Source organism: Gymnoscopelus microlampas (assembly GCF_963454915.1).
Source record: "Gymnoscopelus microlampas genome assembly, chromosome: 10".
In the NCBI taxonomy this organism is placed as follows: Eukaryota; Metazoa; Chordata; class Actinopteri; order Myctophiformes; family Myctophidae; genus Gymnoscopelus; species Gymnoscopelus microlampas.
In genome coordinates, this window is record NC_139947.1 from 8,698,869 (window position 1) to 8,716,771 (window position 17,903).

The 17,903-nt window shown below is 40.8% G+C and overlaps 3 protein-coding genes across 3 annotated transcripts in view; 2 read left to right on the forward strand and 1 right to left on the reverse strand.

Moving 5' to 3' along the window:
• Positions 1-685: 685 nt before the first annotated feature.
• Positions 686-10,912, forward strand: rab5if (RAB5 interacting factor). The gene is made up of 4 exons (XM_084068253.1): positions 686-974; positions 4,900-5,003; positions 6,158-6,287; positions 7,937-10,912. Exons 1-4 carry the CDS (start codon positions 864-866, stop codon positions 7,976-7,978), a joined length of 387 nt encoding a protein of 128 aa, XP_083924379.1. The 5' UTR covers positions 686-863; the 3' UTR covers positions 7,979-10,912.
• Positions 10,913-12,403: 1,491 nt separating this feature from the next.
• On the reverse strand, positions 12,404-14,717 carry LOC311053170 (acylamino-acid-releasing enzyme-like; the record flags this gene model as incomplete). Its single annotated transcript, XM_084068619.1, has 1 exon — positions 12,404-14,717. The coding sequence occupies exon 1, from the start codon at positions 14,621-14,623 to the stop codon at positions 12,404-12,406; it is 2,220 nt and encodes a 739-aa protein (XP_083924745.1). The 5' UTR covers positions 14,624-14,717.
• Positions 14,718-15,761: 1,044 nt separating this feature from the next.
• The window catches only part of dhx35 (DEAH-box helicase 35), a 28,043-nt gene continuing 25,901 nt past the window's right edge, over positions 15,762-17,903 (forward strand). The window contains exon 1 of the mRNA XM_084069467.1: positions 15,762-15,873. Coding sequence (XP_083925593.1) covers positions 15,834-15,873 — 40 coding nt within the window. The 5' untranslated portion in view covers positions 15,762-15,833. The remainder of the gene's footprint in view (positions 15,874-17,903) is intronic.

Here is a 17,903-nt window from a genome sequence, read left to right on the forward strand (position 1 = left end):
AGTACTCAAATGTTTTACTTAAGTAAAAGTATCAATACTGCAATGTAGAAGTACTCTGTTACAAGTAAAAGTCCGGAATTCAAAATGTACTTGAGTAAAAGTACAAAAGTATTGGTATCAAAATGTACTTAAAGTACCAAAAGAAAAAGTACTAAAACATTTGAAAATAGCAGATCTACAAGCTCACAACGCGTCGCATCGCGACGCGTTGTGAGCTTGTAGATCGGTAAATGTATGTTTCATAATGTCATAATTTATATCTGAAAAGTAACTAGTAACTAAAGTTTTCAAATAATTGTAGTGGAGTAGAAGTGCAATATTTGCCTCTGAGATGGAGGAGTAGAAGTAAAAGTATTGGGAATTGGAAATACTCAAGTAAAGTACAAATACCTCACAATTGTACTCAAGTACAGTACTTAAGTAAATGTACTTAGTTACTTTCCACCACTGTTAAATGAATGAATAATAGTGCAAGTAAGCAAAACACAAAACAACAGAACAGGAAAGTAAGGGCTCTGCTATTCCACCAGTGTCCTCTGGGTGTCGCTGTAGCTTTCTATGCCAACTTTCTGGCAAAAGACATGCAGGAACGTCGCACTCGCTCATTGGTCGCCAGCGACGGGTTCAAACGTCGTTGCGCGTGCGCAGACCCCCAAATCCTGTTAAGCGTCTTGCTCTCTCTCTCTCTCTCTCTGCAACCTGTGTGAGATTTTAGACGAACACAGCGTTATATTTAGTACTGTTTAACGTTCATTTCTAAGGCTAGTCGCGACTTAATTCATGTGTTTGTGCACCTACGGTATTGCCGCTTGTCGCGTCGTTTGTGTGTCCCGCTGTGTGAACAACACAAAACACTAGAAAGAATGACGAACAACAATTCCAAGAAGAAAGAGGAAATGCATGTGGTGAATGGAGGGCTGAAGCAGTCACCATGGAGCAAAGCCTTTAACAGCACTGCTGTGTGGGAGGAGAAGGTCAGATATTATTATTATTATGTTATTATTATGATATTTAACAGCACTGCTGTGTGGGAGGAGAAGGTCAGATATTATTATTATTATGTTATTATTATGATATTTAACAGCACTGCTGTGTGGGAGGAGAAGGTCAGATATTATTATTATATTATTATTATTATATTTAACAGCACTGCTGTGTGGGATGAGAAGGTCAGATTATATTCATACTCAATTTTATTCATTCATGATTGTAATAACTCATTTTTTCCCACAATGTTTTGCCGAGTTTTGAGATACCTACACTGTGGAATCCTGTCTTTAATTTAAAGCCATTGTAACTGATAGTTTTTGTTTAATAGCTCTATAATTAAAAAGTTAACGCTCCATATTCTGATAGTAATCATATAATATGATTACTACAAACACTATTGTATATAAATATACTAGTGTTTGCTCAGTGACAGGGGTCTCTACACTTTAACAGCACTGCTGTCTGGGATTAGAAGGTCAGATCATGTTTACATTATGTTTCACATGGGTTTTCTTTGACCAGTTATTGAAGAAGTACTCACATGTTGTGCTTGAGTATAAGCAGTGGTGGAAACAAGTAACTAAGTACATTTACTTAAGTACTGTACTTAAGTACAATTTTGAGGTATTTGTACTTTACTTGAGTATTTCCAATTTCCAATACTTTTACTTCTACTCCACTACAGCTCAGAGGCAAATATGATACTTTTACGCCACTACAATTATTTGAAAACTTTAGTTACTAGTTACTTTTCAGATACAAACTATGATATAATGAAACATACATTAATCACTTTAGCCCTATTTTATACCTAGGCTATTTGAAAATAGCAGATCTACAAGCTCACAACGCGTCGCATCGCGACGCGTTGTGAGCTTGTAGATCGGCTATTTTCAAATATTTAGTACTTTTTCTTTTGGTACATTAAGTACATTTTGATGCCAATACTTTTGTACTTTTACTCAAGTACATTTTTAATTTTGGACTTTTACTTGTAACAGAGTATTATTATATTGCAGTATTGGTACTTTTACCTAAGTAAAGAATTTGAGTACTTTTTCCACCACTGAATATAAGTATCATCAATACCGTCCCTATTGTTGAAATAGGCTGTTGTAGATCTGCTAATAACTTAACGTCACATTTCTGCCTTCCAAGACCGAGACGTTTTGAGATGCCTACACTGTGAAAGCCATTGTAAATGATATTTTTTGTTAAATAGCTTTATAATTAAAAGGTTAAAGCTCTAAAATACAAAATGTGTTTACATTTGACAGTTACAAATGTTTTTCACGATTTTTCAAAAATAGCAGATCTACAAGCTCATAGCGCGGCACTCGGTGCCGCGCTATGAGACTATGACACATAAAGACATGCAATACTAAAGAGATCATCAATACAGTAAAAGTACATTTACTGTATTGAAGGATACTGTTTTTGCTCTGGTCTTTGGGGGGGGGGGGGGGGTTTGTCTAACAGCCATTAGAACATGACTGATACTCGTATTCTTTTCATTACTTGATGGATGGATTGATTGATTCCATGAGGGAAATGTATTCCCCATGGCAGTTAACAGCAGTCCTTCAAAAGACAATAAGAAGAGATAATGAGAACACAGCAGGAAAGAAAGCTACAGAGACAACAGTACAAGAGTCTCATTAGTCCTCTAGTCCACAGGGATAAGAAGGGTAGCAATTACAAGAGTCATATATTGGTCATTTGACCACGGCCACAGACCGGTAGCGTTATTGTACAGCTTCATACCGGCCGAACAGCTAGTACTAGTATCTTGTAGGGCTGTCACGATTACAAACTTAAGTTGACGATTCATTGTCACCCGAATAATTGCGATTTAATTGTGTGTTTGGCATTGAACATTGGAACATAATATGATATACAAATTGGTGAATATAAAATTTGGTTAGCCTTTTAGGCTTCATAATAAAGAATGGCACAGGGCACATATGACAAATAACTTAAATTTACAAAGAAAGTATTGACATATTTAATCATTTCATACATGTAAAAAATAGCTGATCTACAAGCTTACAACGGACATGTTGTAAGCTTGTAGATCTGCTATTTCTGCTTCTTTTAATGTTTGAAAATGTGTGAACATTTTTCAACATGGAAACGATTATGCTAAAATAATTGCAATTAGACGAGTATATGTAATAATTGTGACAGGCCTAGTATCTTGTAGTTAGTATCTTTGTTGCTATGGTATTCTGTATTCTACTTTTCTTCTGTATCATCCGAGTCCCCGGTCTTTCTTAATCCAGATCCCATGTGTCCCAATCCTCGCCCTCAGCTTCTGAGTGACCTCTCACCCCTCCTCCCCATGCCCCCCGCCCCTCCTCTCCCTCTCTGTGAAGAAGCCTCTCTGGGCTGAGGTGAAGGACAGGTGTTGTTGTCAGGCTGGGGGGTGGGGTGGGTTCACCGGGGGAGGTGTTGGTTGTGGTGTAAACGATGCTATTATTAACTTCTCATACGGGGGTGCTCAGCCCTGTAACAATTTTGCCAAGTAGACCTTAATACACACAATCAATGTTATTTATCCTTGCAATTTAATACCACAACGGAAATAAGTCCCCAGGACTTTTTGTGTGTTATCCTTTTAGCCTTAAGTTAAAGGGATAGTTCACCCCCAAAATGACTTTTTTTTCTCTATCGATTAGTCACCCCATGGAGACTGTCGCATTCCTAAGCCAATAATTTGACGACCGGCGGCGGTTCCGGTAGGAGACACAAAGAGTTTCCTTTGTGCCTGCTACCGGTCCGCTGGTCATCAAATTATTGGCTTAGGAATGCGGCAAAAACAAAAAAATATCCATGAATTCAAGTCTCCTTGAGGTGACTAATCGATAGAATTTGTTTTGGGTGAACTATCCCTTTAATGTCTGACTGTATCATGTGCTGTTTACTAATACAACTAATACAATAATCAGTCAATCAATACCCCCCTCCCCCATGCATTGAACATTTTTGAAATCTTAGAATCAATAGTCAAAAATATTGTCATCATTTGATTTAGTTCATAATGCCAGCAGCTCTAACCTCTCGTACCATCCATGTTAGCCACCCATATCAGTTATTTATAGACCTTTTACATTATTTCTTCTTGCAGTGTTTGTGAATATGAGTAGCTGTGTCAGGAAAAAAAACTTGGAACCCCACTAGCCCTAGCAACGGAATTCCACTGACAAATGCAACATTTGGTGATGTAGCATTTTCTCATTGGAATGCATTCTATCTGTTTTGTTTTTTTTTACAAAATTAAAACAAGACTAATCTATTATTAACCACTTTCGACCTGGTAACCCTATTTTTGGTGATGTCACCATAGGCAGTAATTTTCCAAAATATTCAAGACAAAAGAATATCAGGCTTAAGTGGTTAATTTGTAGGTCCATTGGGGTGGCAGCCGGAGTGCTCATCTTTCTCCCTAATCTGCATTAAAACTAATCAACATAATTGGATTATTTTTCTAGGTCTGATCATCACACGCAGTACAAATGTAACATGAGAAGTTCAGTCATCCACGAGAGACTCGGAGTAGAACCACTGCTCCTTCACTTGGAAAGGAGCCAGCTTAGGTGGTTTGGGCATCTAGTAAGGATGCCTCCCGAGTGTCTCCCCAGGGGAGGTCCTCGCTGCATGTCCCACTGTGAGGAGGACCCCCTGGCGGACCAAGGACCAGATGGGGGGGATTATATCTCCACACTGGCCTTGGAACGCCTCGAGATCCCCCCCAGGAGGGAAGTGGCTAATGTTGCTCTGGAAAGGGGAGTCTGGAGCTCTCTGCTGGAGCTGTTGCCCCTGTGACCCGGTCCCGGATAAGCGGTTGAAGATGGATGGATGGATACTGCATCATGTTTTAACCCACTTCTTCCTTTTTCTTTTTAACAGGATGAGTTTTTAGATGTGATCTACTGGATCCGGCAAATCATTGCAATAGTCCTTGGCGTCATATGGGGCGTGGCACCGCTGAAAGGATTCCTGGGGATAGCCATGTAAGTTATGTATCGTCGCTGTGTTGTCCTCATATTTTAACTTTTTAGAACTATTTTTTCGTTTGTTTAATGCCCTGCTTGATCACACTGCAGCGTCACACAAAAGTAGCAGATCTGCAAGCTTGAAAGGCGGCGTGAAGCGGCACGTTTTGAGCTTGTAGATCTGCTACTTTTGCTGGTTTTGAATTTGAATCCTGACAAGTAACAGTTTTGGACATATGAGGTTTCCACCCGACAGAGATGGTATTCAGAATAACCACTATACCTTTTTTACTGCATTACATTTGTTGCTGAGCACATACTTTTAGATATCTGTTTGCTACGCATTATTAGCCCATTTTGGGCGGGAAACCCTATTTGTAACTATACCTTTCAGGACGGGAACCCCTTTTGGGGTTCCTGTTGCTATGTACAGGATATAGCAACATACATTTGTTGTAATTTTTGAATCAATATTTTATGTTTTTTAGAAAACTTTAGGAGGCGTTTTTAGAATCGGCCTCAGGTCTACCTGGGTTAAAGGTGGTGGAAAGGGACATCTTTATGTTCAAATAAATCAGAATATAGAGTATTAACTTTTTAACAAAACATATTTTTGTTTTAATCCAAATAAATGACTTACACTATCTTTAATTTGTTTTTCTGTATCATATGGGGTGCCAACTAAACAGACGTCTTCAAGGGAAATTGGATTTAGATAAAAAAAAAAAGAAGAAAATAGTCAAACCTTCCCAATTTATAATATAATTTGTACTCCATCGCACAGCAGTGGTGTTTGCTGAAAACAACAGATCTTCAACCTATGTTAGCTTGAGGATCGGATGTTTTCGGCAAGCAACATGTACGCTTTCTACCCAAGTATGAATTAGGCTTACTGAAGACGAAGAAGAATTTAACTGTGTTCTATCGCAGTGGTTCTCAAACCGGCGAGTTACGGGACTGTAACTCCAGAGACTGCACAAATTTGTGCAGGCTCTGGAATTAGGATTTTTATTGTAAGATTGCGCTCCCAGCCTCCCAGGGATGGAAAATTTGTATGAAATGGGGGCTGAATGCATATCAAATGGGGGATCTTTGAAGTTAAAAAAGTTTGAGAACCGTTGTTCTAATGTATCATTGTGTCTCTCTCTCTCTCTCTCTCTCTCCCCTGCTAGATTCTGCATCATCAATGCTGGAGTTCTGTATGTGTACTTCAGCAGCTTCCAGCAGGTTGATGAGGAGGAGTATGGAGGCACGTGGGAGCTCACCAAAGAAGGCTTCATGACTTCTTTTGCGCTGTTTATGGTGAGGATATCAAACCTTTTTTTTATTTGTAAAAAAAAAAAAAAAAACATCCCGATCCCAGATACATTCAGTACAGGTATTCTCTAAGGATGCAGTTCACGTCCAAATATTTTGCAAGTAATGTAAGTTTAAAGACAGAACTTCTATGGCATGATAACCTAGCTCTGTTATCAGACCTGATGCAAATTACACCATCATTAAGGGCTTAGGCCTTTTACCTTTAAGCTGGCCAGGATCTGAATGGCCTGAGCTAGCCTTAGATCAAGACTATCGTAGATGTATTTTATCGAGTCTGACTTTTACTTTATGATGCTGGGTACGGCAAACGGCTTACACATCATATACTTAAGGTTTTTCATATATATATTCAGTATATCTGCAACATATTGTGCTAAAGATTTGTGTGGTACTACACTGTCTACACATTAAAGGGCCCTCATTTTACAAAGCCATCATAGTATTCAAACCAATATTCATTGAGATGTTGGAATGAAACATGCCATCTTCAAATTCTCTGCAGAAAACTATGGCAGCATTGTTCATTTGGAGGGATTCATCTTAAAAGCCGCCCTATATTTAAAGTAACATAGTATAGTATATGCTATAATTTAAGAGATTTTAGTATTTAATGAAGAGAGGTCACATACTGTACATTGTAAAGGGAATTAAACAATGTACAGAGATGCATGTGTCCGGATAGTTCAGTTGGTAAAGCACAAGGTTTTGGGTTCAATCTCAGGTACCGCCAACTCGGCGTATGAGTAGCACGGCTTGGGTCACTAAATTGTATGGGAGCTGATGATAGGTGTGGCGCTCTACCTCAGCAATCCATCTCCCAGGCGTCTAGCACAGCTCACAACGCCTTGTTGATTGGCTATTTTCACAATTTTCATCTGGTCAAACTAAATGTAATTAATGCCTCAACTCCTACAATTCCAAGTGTTTGTCAGGGCGGGGGGTCCCTAGTTCAAATATGACTATTTTTGTGGGTCACGGCCTGAAAAGGTTGCATACCATGTTTGTACACTCTCAGAGTTAGAGACCCGCAAGGGTCCATTTGGAACCCCCTCAAGGAACCCAGGTGGTCCCTGGAACCCCACTTTGAGAACCACTGCTTTAGCACATTGAAAAGGGGATAGACTCCCTCATTGGACTGAAATTCCAACAGTAAGCTACTCTGACCTACTTACTTACAGATGAATCCACTTCAACTGACTGACGCATTCAAAACAGAAGTGAGAATGTTTTACTGGTAGACAACTGGATGGGACATATATAGTATACCCATTTTTAATTGGAACATGAGTGTTTGTTCTCTTTGAATCTCAGTCATTGTGTGAACTAATATGTATACTGCTCAAAGAAATGTAGGGAACACTTTGATCCCTTAATTATTTTGTGTTTTCATGAACTGTGTACATACTGCTAACAAAAAACGCTCAAAAGAATTAAGGGATCAAAGTGTTCCCTTAATTATTTTGAGCAGTGTATATTTTATCATATATCTACCATGATTTCATTATGCTTATTGCAAAGTTAGGCATATCCCTTGTTTGTGGGGGCTATGTATGGTACATTGATTATGTTACTGTTCCTGAGGCTTATACTTTTATAATAATTTGTATGTAATTTACTCCTGTCTCCACTAGGTGGTGTGGATAATATTTTACACAGCTCTTCATTATGACTGAGAGGAATCCAGCACCGGAGGATAACTAAAATATGAACATTTCCGTTGAAGTAAAAAAAAAAAAAAGTCAAGACACAAAAGAGCGTAGAACTTCATGGCGTGACGACGGGATCCGACACTCCTACACGGGACTTTTTCAGTGTGCAGTGATGCATTGTGGGAAATGTAGTAAGTTTGATGAATGGCAAGACACTACAAAGACCCATCATGATGACTATGTTCAAATGCATATGTGTAAGAGTGAAGGCTGCCTTTCAAAGGCACCTTAACATTATATGCTTCTAAAAATGTTCTAGTTCCTTCCTCCCATTGTTGACCACTGGTTGACCCATTAAGACCCATGAGGCAGATTCTACAAAGGCCTTCTAAATCAGTAGTCATCACACTTTCAAGATTTTTCAAAGATGTTAAAAAAAATAGCAGATGTACAAGCTCGCAGCACGGCACAAAGTGACGCGCTGTGAGCTTGTAGATCTGCTATTTCTGAATAGCCAATGCAAAAAATATAAAATTACACGTACGCTTTCCTGGTTTTAATGGGTTCAACACCTTCACCCTGGCATCCCTATTTTTGGGAATGTAATTATAATAGGCAATTACAGGAATTCTTTTCAATAATGTTTCAAAAATAGCAGATCTACAACACATTGTGAGCTTGTAGATCGGCAGTTTTTTTGGGACATTCGTTTTTGTAGAGCTTAAGCGGTTTTAAAGTAGCAATCCATAACTTATTTTTAGTCAATAAAACATTATTTTTGACCAATGTGGTAGAGTGTGTTAATACAATATAACTAACTAACAACACTACACCACAACTTTGGTGGTTGTAGTGGGTCTCCCACATTTGCATCCTGTGTTCTGGGGTAGGACCACTCCTGTATTGCGTGAAGGTCAAGTTGCAATTATCCTCCGCTTAAGCTCGGCAGCAGTACTAGAAATGTTGGCGCTTGCACACAGGACCGGGGTTGGAATCGGCAGAAGGATATAAAAGTTATGGATTGCAACTTTAAACGCTATTGAAATGCGGAAAGCACGGTTCTTCTGAAACCCAATGCATGGCAGGAACTTGATTTGAAAGGAAGGCAAGGACATTCTTTTTTTTTTTTTGTGGACATGGCCAGTTCTTCTCTTGAGATGAGCTGGCACTGTAAAGGTTGTTAAATGGTTAACGTTTTTTATTCATCTGTGTTTTCCTTCATGATTTGATCACGGGCAAGGTCAGGAATAGGACGGTAAAAATGGGTCTGGTCTGGTTGATTATGAATTATGATGATGAATTATCCAATGCTGGTGAATTAATCTGCTGATACTCAATGTGACTGGGACTGGGAAATGAGCTTCATTGTTTTGTCATAATAATTCGTCTTCATAACCCCCCTCTAGAGAATTCCACATATCGTTGCTGTTGGCCAGAGAAGTTGTATATTTCAACTTGTTAATGTCCTGTGTTGATTACTGTTAGTTTTATAAATATTTAACCAATCAAAAGTATTAACAATAACTTGTAACTAAATAATAACTACATTGGATCCATTGTTTATTTTTTCCATTTCCTTAAAAAAAAGTAACGTTTTGGACATCCAAGGTTTCCACCCAACAGTGACGATATGTATTTGGGTGATGATTTTGTTAACCACCTGCTACAGTATCTCTATACAGTCAGTCAGTCAGTCAGTACAGTGAATGTGATTGTATTGTGCTTAAATCTCATTTTTTATTACACATTGTGTAGTTGATTGGATGTAGGCAATATCCCGGATGAATATTAATGCCAACATCAGTATCAGTATTAAAGGTGCTGCAAGTGATATTGGGTTAAAACTAGTTAAAACTAATATATTCTGATAGTATGGTATTTGTTATTGTGTTTCATCAGTAACAGGAGTCCCTCTGGCTTTTTAGTAGAAAGAAAATACATTTTCAGGTGGGATGCTAATTTCATCCAATCAGAAGAGAGAACCCCACAAAGGTAATTGATTGACTTATGTTCCAGTGCTCATTTTGTTTTTTCATCACTTCCAATTTCACTTGTTTATCCTGTGTACCCCGTATGAGTTCTCTCTCCTGATTGAGTGAAATTGGTATCCCGACCTGAAAGTTTATTGTTTTTACTAAATAGATTGGGAGACCCGTATTACTGAACAAACACTTGCAACGATTACTATGTGAAGCTTTTTAACACTTAATACAAAATAAAATAAATAACTTACAGCGTGATTAATCACCCATCCAGCCAGACTGAGACTAAACTCGGGGGGAAGGAAACATGCATATTGATTTGAGGAATCCATGTTCACAAAATTCTGCTTAATTTATGCCCCATTGTATGATGGCGTCGCGCACCGAAAATAGGCGATCTACAAGCGCTTAAAGCTTTTAAATCCCCTATTTTCGGCGCATGACACAGTTGTATGACGATGCAAAAATCCGGCTTTGAGCTAAATGGTTCTGTGCACTGCCATGACTTGCTATTAGTATGTCTTGATGTAATATATCATCAGTGTCATTATATGTAGAGAGGATAGCATTAATTTAAAAGGTTTGTTTTCATTCACATGTAGCTTCCAAGATCCAAGTCTTACCTAATGTTCTGAGATTAATTTAAATATTGTCTGTAAATTCTGTACAATGTCAAAAAGTCCCACATTGTATTATGTTGATTTATTTGTACTTGTCTGTTATATCATGATGATTGATGTAACATAATTCTCAGTATTTTATAGTGAGTATACATTTAAAAAAAGAGAGGAAAAAAACAGTTCTCGCAAGATGACTGTACTATTGTTCTATGACTATAGAATCACAAATGGCGTTTGAGAGGACTGTATTTTCTGATTGAAATCTTTTGGCAATCACATTAAACATGGGCTTTGTTTAGTCTCCATTTTCAAAGAGATTCTGTTCACTGTTTTCCAATTAAATCGTTTGTTACTTACTTGCATGGTTTATATTCACAGTATTTGATCACAGACATCTTGGTGATTATCTATCGCGATAGATCTATCACGATAGATGGGTAGATGGATGACAGATGGAGATCCATCCATCCACCTAATTTATATATTGTCTCTATCGAGTAGAAACCTTATGTCCAAAACAGTTACTTTTTCAGGATTTAAATAAAAAAATGGTAGCAGATCGACAAGCTCAAAACCGAGCTTGTAGATCTGCTACTTTTGATGGTTTTGTGTGATCAATCAGTATGATCAAGTAGGGCATTTATTTATGAAAAAGAAACAGAATAGAATATGGAGATAAGAGGTTTCTGGCCGACTGCAACGATATATCTTTTTAAGCCAATGGTGGAGTGTAACTAAACACATTTATTGAAGTTCTGTACTTTCAGTACAATTTAGAGGAACTTGTACTACCTCTTCAGAGTTCAGAATTCTGTGTTATTACTACCTCCTGAGCAGGGCCCAAATTATGTTCTGAGAACCTTATCTGAAGCCGAGCCGTAGTGTATGGAATGTCCAGAACCTGTGAAATTAGTTCTTCAGTCAAAAAGATCCGTGAGAGCTTTTGTTTACCCTGCTAAGAACAGTGTGAAGTTCAAGCCAAAACTTATGTTTTGTAAAATAGCACAAATAGCAGATTTACATTCAAGTTCACAACACGTAGTGATGCGTTGTGAGCTTGTAGATCTTGCTATTTCTGGTTATAATGGAGACGTTAAAAAAAGAGAGAGAAAAAAGAGCTTCACGGGTTCTGGATAGGGTTGGGATCCGGAAACTGGAGGAAACGGATCCAACATTGAGGAACCGGAATTGATTCCATCACATTTGGAACCGTTTCCTGAAGCGTTTTATCTCACTGTCAGAGCTGGTAAGTGGACTTCACATCTGCTATACAATTTTAATACTGGGGATTCTCAAACTTTATAATTTCAAGGACCACCATAACCATTTGTATACTCTCAGAGTTACAGACCTGTAAGGGACCATTTGGAACCCCCTATAGCTTTGGTTCTCAAAGTGGGATCCGGGTACCCCCAGGGGTCCAGCTAAATGATCGACAGTTGGGAACCAAATGGACCCTTATGGGTCCAGGGTCTGTAACTCATAGAGTGTACACTCTCAGAGTTAAATTAACATTGATTTTACAATATAAATGGGGTCCCAGAGATAGAAATGCCATTAAATGGGAGTCCGTAGTCTCTAATGCATGTCAAACAGGGGGTCCTTGAAATTAAAATGGTTGAGAATCACTGCTAGAGCCGTAAAAATCTTCTCTTATGGGGGTCCCTGGCATATCGTTTCAAATGGGGGTCCGCGGGCCAATAAGTGCCAATTTGGGGGTCCTTGACATGAAAAGGTTTGAGAACCCTATAGGAATCGTTAATGGGAACCGTTAAGGAATCGGACCGTTAAGAGGGAATGGTTAAGGAACCGGAGTCATTAAAATCCTAAAGGATCCCCAACCCTAATCATCCCTGACATAAGTGCTGAATCATCCACAGAGCAATGTTCATGAAGCCATCTGACTCGGCATCCACCTTGGACAGTGAGTGATTGTTCCCCGGGTACCACAGCACCCGCACTGGGACCCGCAGCGCTTTCAGAGCTCTGTAGTACTCGATTCCCTGCTTGTTAGGCACGCGCTTGTCATCCTCCCCCAACATGAGCAGCACCGGAGTCTTCACCTGTGCGACGTGTTTGATGGGAGATTTGTCAAGCATCTGTTCCCAAACCCCAGGCTCAGGAAGACTGAAGTCTGTGGTGTATTGAAAACCAGCCTCCACCATACACCAGTCTGGGATGTCCGTACTGCCCATCATCGAGGCCATATTGGTGACGGGGTTGCGAGCCACACACGCCTTATAGAACCCCGGGTACTGGCCAATCAGATGACAAGCCAGGAAACCGCCGTGGGAGCCCCCGGCGACCGCCACCTTCTGCTCGTCAAATTCCCCGCCTTTCAAAACGCTCTCTACGGCAAATTGAACATCTTTGACGTCCTGAGTGCCCACGTTGCCCGGTAGGGAGAGGATGCTGTCCTGGCCGTAACCGATGGAGCCCCGATAGTTCACCATCAATACGGCAAAGCCCATCCGACACAGCACAGCGGGGGTCAGAAGCCAGTCCGCCACGATCACAGAATGAGGGCCACCGTGAGGGGTGACGATGAGAGGCAGCTTCACTCCCTCCTCCTTCGCCTCCTCCGTTGGCTTGAGCAGCAAGGCTTCAAAACCCAGGCCAGGGTATTGAGCGTTGTCCTGGTCCGGAGGAGGGTCAAAACTCAGGATCTGCCAGCTGATATAGGATTGGCTCTGAGACTCCTCCAGAGTAACCCAGTCCACTTCCCCTTGGGAAGAAGCCCCCCTCGGTTGCAGGAAGCCCACCCTGAGGCTAGGCGGGCGGTTCGGAGAAGAGCAGCTGATCACCATCAAGTCTCTCTCTATGTTCAGCAGGCACCAGTTACCCACGTCGGACTTGTGAGATGTGAGCGAGGTGACACTCCCCGTGGTCGTATCTATCACCAGCAGGTCCTTACGGCTGCGTTGGGGACAAGCGATGAGGACACGTTGGCTATCGGCAGACCAGCACTGAGGGGCCAACTGGGAGCTATAGATACCGGCAAAACCATCCGGTCCAGGTCTTTTCACCACGTCTACAACCACCGAGGTCTTCTTGGTGTACCAGTCGTACATACAGAGCTTGCTACACTGCATGTGTGGGCCGTAGACGCCGCACTCCAGGTAGACGATTCTACACCGGTCCGGACTGAGTCTCGGGGAACACACCGCACCGGTACCTGACGACAGCTCTTCACATTTCCCTCCCGTGAGATCCACGTAGAACAAAGACGACCTCCTGTTGGGGCAGTGCGTGAGGCCGAGTCTGAATGGCTCGTGCCACCAGCCCACAAAAACCACACCCGTGTCACCCGGAGCCCAAAACGCCTGTCCCGGTGAAATACCGTCAGGTGTTCCCTCCAGCACGGAGACATTGCCGCCTTCGATGTCCAACACGCAGAGCACTGGACAGCTTTTATTGACCAGAGACTCTCCCCAGTCCTCATAGAAGACAAACTGCTCCCCCTTGATGGCTTCTTTCTTCTCCATTTTCAAAGTGTCCTCCTCATCTCCAGAGAAGGAAGACTCTGGTGACTCTGTCTGGAAGAAAGACTCTGCCTTCGGTCTCTTCTGCTCTGCCACGTACAGGAGATGGGTCTCAGAATGGGACCACACCAAGCAGCCAAACTGGTCATCGTCGTAGACCTTGCCGTGCTTCTTCGAGGCAGTTAGGTCGATGCTCTTCGCCTTGGTGTTCTTACCCCAGATCTCCACAAACTGCTTGTCTTCCCTTTTGAGGGAGAATTTTCTGACCACAGCCTTCATTTCTCCAGAAGGTGAATCTTCACTCAGCACTAGCTCTCCCTTGATCTCGGTGCAGCTTCCAGTGGGTACGGAGTAGACCACCGATTTGTCGTCGTGGAACACGACGTACTGCCGGCAGAACTTGACTTTGACGTTCCTCGACAGGTCACGCTGGCTCCATTCTGTGTAGATGTTGCTGTATTTTCCTCCATACGGCGAGGTGATGGCAGGCCCTACATCAGCCCTGCTCGGAGAGGGGAAGAGGCTGAGTTCTCTGTAGAGTTTTGAGATTTCCACTGGATTGGTCATGACATGATGTGTGTCCATGCCGGTCAGGGGTTTGTACACAGTCCGTCTATGACAAGCCGTTTAAAGGTAGCCTAGTGATATTTTTTGGTCTGAAACAGAAAGGGTTTTGTTAAAAGGTTAAAGCACTATATTCTGATAGTAATCATTGCCATAGTTTTTGTTCAGGAGTCTCCCTGTCTGTCCAGCTCTTTAATAAACAGAAAACACATTTTCAGGTAGGTGACATAATTTCAGCCAATCGGGAGAGAGTACACATTTATCAGACATGGAGACTCCTGTTACTAAACAAACACTCTATAGCAATATGTAGCCTACTATCAGAATATAATATAATATAATATAATTGTATTATATAATATTTATTCTAACCAAATAAAAACACTTCGGCCTAACCTACCTTTAAACATAACAGCTAGACTGGATATTATGTGTAATTCAATTCTTCTTATAGTCTAAATGAACGTTTCAGATCTCTAGTCTTCCTATATCCACAATTGTCATTTCAGATGTCAATGACGTCAGAGGAATTACGTCACTTTTGCCATTCGTGTGTATTTGGGCTTTCATATTTCAGATATCCACAATAATACATTTTTGGATATCTTAAAATCAACATATCTGCAATAGAATTCGTACCAGGAGAAACTCACATCTCAGATATCTACAATCAAATATTACTAGTCATAATAATAACCATAATGTAGGCCTAATATGTTACATAACATTACATTATGGTTATAAACTTCTTAACCCCCCCCCCCTTAAAAAATAAATAAATACATATATATTTACAAATAACAGGACAAAATGCAGTTACAATACTGGGGAAAAAAAAGAAGAAAAAAAAAAATAAGTTCGAGGTTAGACACAGATTCTTCTGGTTTTCATAGCTTTAGTGTTTGAACAATGTTTTAAGGTTTCTAAGAATGACAATAATAATAAGGCTTTAAAAACAACAATATTTGGACGTTGGTTAGCAAATTTGGTAAAATGAATATGACATTTTGCAAGAATTAAGATAAGTTCATAACATAAATTTTGTCTACTCTTATTTTATAATTTTTTTGAAAGTCCAAATAATACATGCAGAATATTCAATCCCATAGAAGAGTACATTTTGGAATTTATGAAGTTATTAACTCGCTAAAGTCAAAAAGAAATCCCAACGACGTCACAACTCAGCCAACTGACGACGCGAACACATCACACGTGACGCAGAGAAAGCAAGATGGCGGCTCCGCCCGCCACGATGAAATTTTGGAAGCCGGGTAAGTATGTCAATAATAATTTAATAAACACATATAGATATCATGTAAAACCTTCGGTATTCCCCGCTTGATGCGACGAGAACGCGTTTGAACGGGAATGACGTCAGCGGGGTTATCGCAGCCTCTACCGTGGCCGTACTGTATAAACTACTGTAACGTTTAGCTGCGTAATCTATCTGCTGCGGGGATCATTCATTCATTCTGCAGCCCCCGGGGGTTAAAGCGTATATTATGCTAATGTTAAACATGATCAGATTAATGCGATGGCCACCACTGAAACTATGACATAGGTTGTTAACTGTGAGAGAGTAAAATATCGGGTCTCTAATGTCCATTTGGTTCCATCTGTACACTCCTAGAGAGTATTGGTTCTCTAAGTGGGGTCCAGGGACCCCCAGGGGTCCTCGAGGGAGTTCCAGGGGGTCCACTCCCCAGCTAAATGATGGATAGTTAGGAACCAAATGGACCCTTGTGGCTCTGTAACTCTGAGAGTGTACAAATGGAACCTTAACGGGTCCATTTGGTTCCATTTGTACACTCAGAGTTACATTGACATAGATTTTACAATAGAAATTGGCTCTATTCACAGCAGCCACATTATCACTTCCTTCACAGGTGTTACCAATGATACTAATGCAGGCTCTGTTCCATTTACTGTAGCACAGTCAGACTTCTTAATTTCCACGACCACCATAACTCTCAGAGTTACACACCCGTCAAGGGAGGCATTGGAAGCCCCTCAGAGTGCGTCCAGTGAGTCAACATGCACAATATCAGCACCCTGACTCTGTTTGACCAGAATGGAACAGAGCCTTCATTAGTAGCATTGACAACACCTGTGAATTTCTCCACAATATGGCTGCTGTGCATAGAGCATATTGGGGTCCCAGAGATAGGAATGTCATTAAATGGGGGTCCATAAGCCTAATGCATGTCAAACTGGGGGTCGTTGAAATTCAAATGGTTGAGAATCACTGCTAGAGTCGTAAAACTCTTCTCTTATATGGGGGTCCCTGGCATATCTTTTCAAATGGGGGTCCGCGGGCTAAATAAGTGTCAATTTGGGGGTCCTTGACAAGAAAAAAATTGTCCTAGAGTTCCACTGAGAAACTTATTTTTTGACTGTGTAGCCGTTCCTGTTTATTGTAAACGTGAAACCATGGTGTTAGATTGGTCATTTTAACACTGGAATCGTGATGATAAAACGTTGTAACGGGAGCAGCATATGCAACTAGCTGATCTACAAGCTCACAACTTACCAGAAAGAATAGGGATGCTGGGGTTCATATGGTTAAGGTTAAGTTAGGGTTAGTGGTTTTTGATTGAATTGATTGAATACCTTAAAAAAGCACAGGAAAGTACAGTTCAATGCTCAGCTAAGAGGATTCAAAACCCAAGAAAGCCTATGGCTTGTTTCCATTGGGGTTCTTTGTACTCAATTCATAGAGACATTTAATGACAGACAGGTATACACTACCATGCAAAACATCATAGCAACAGTTTGAAAACAAAAACAAAAATATGTACTGTAATGGTTCCCAACCTTAACCCCAGACGGAACAGTCCTACCGCCTATAGCAGTGATTCTCAAACTTTTTTATTTATTTTCAAGGACCCCCATAACTCTGAGAGGGTACAAAATGGAACCAAATGAACCCGTAAGGGTTACAGGTCCATTTGGTTTCCATTTGTACACTCTCAGAGTTACAGACCCACAAGGGTCCATTTTGGTTCCGTCCTAACTATTAATCATTTTGCTGGGGACCCCCTGGAAACTCCTTCTCAAAGTGGGGTCCCGGGACCCTCAGGGGTCCTTGGGGGGGGGGGGGGGGGGGGGAGTTCCAGGGGGGTCCCCTGCAGCAAGATGGTTAATACAGCATCACAATCATTTTAACCATTCTTTATACGTTGGCTGTTCAAAAATAGCAGCTATACAAGCTCACAGTGCGTCACTTCGTGCCACATTATGAGCTTGTACATCTGCCATTTTTGAGCATTTTTCCAAAAGTCTCTTCTGGGGGTTCCTGGCA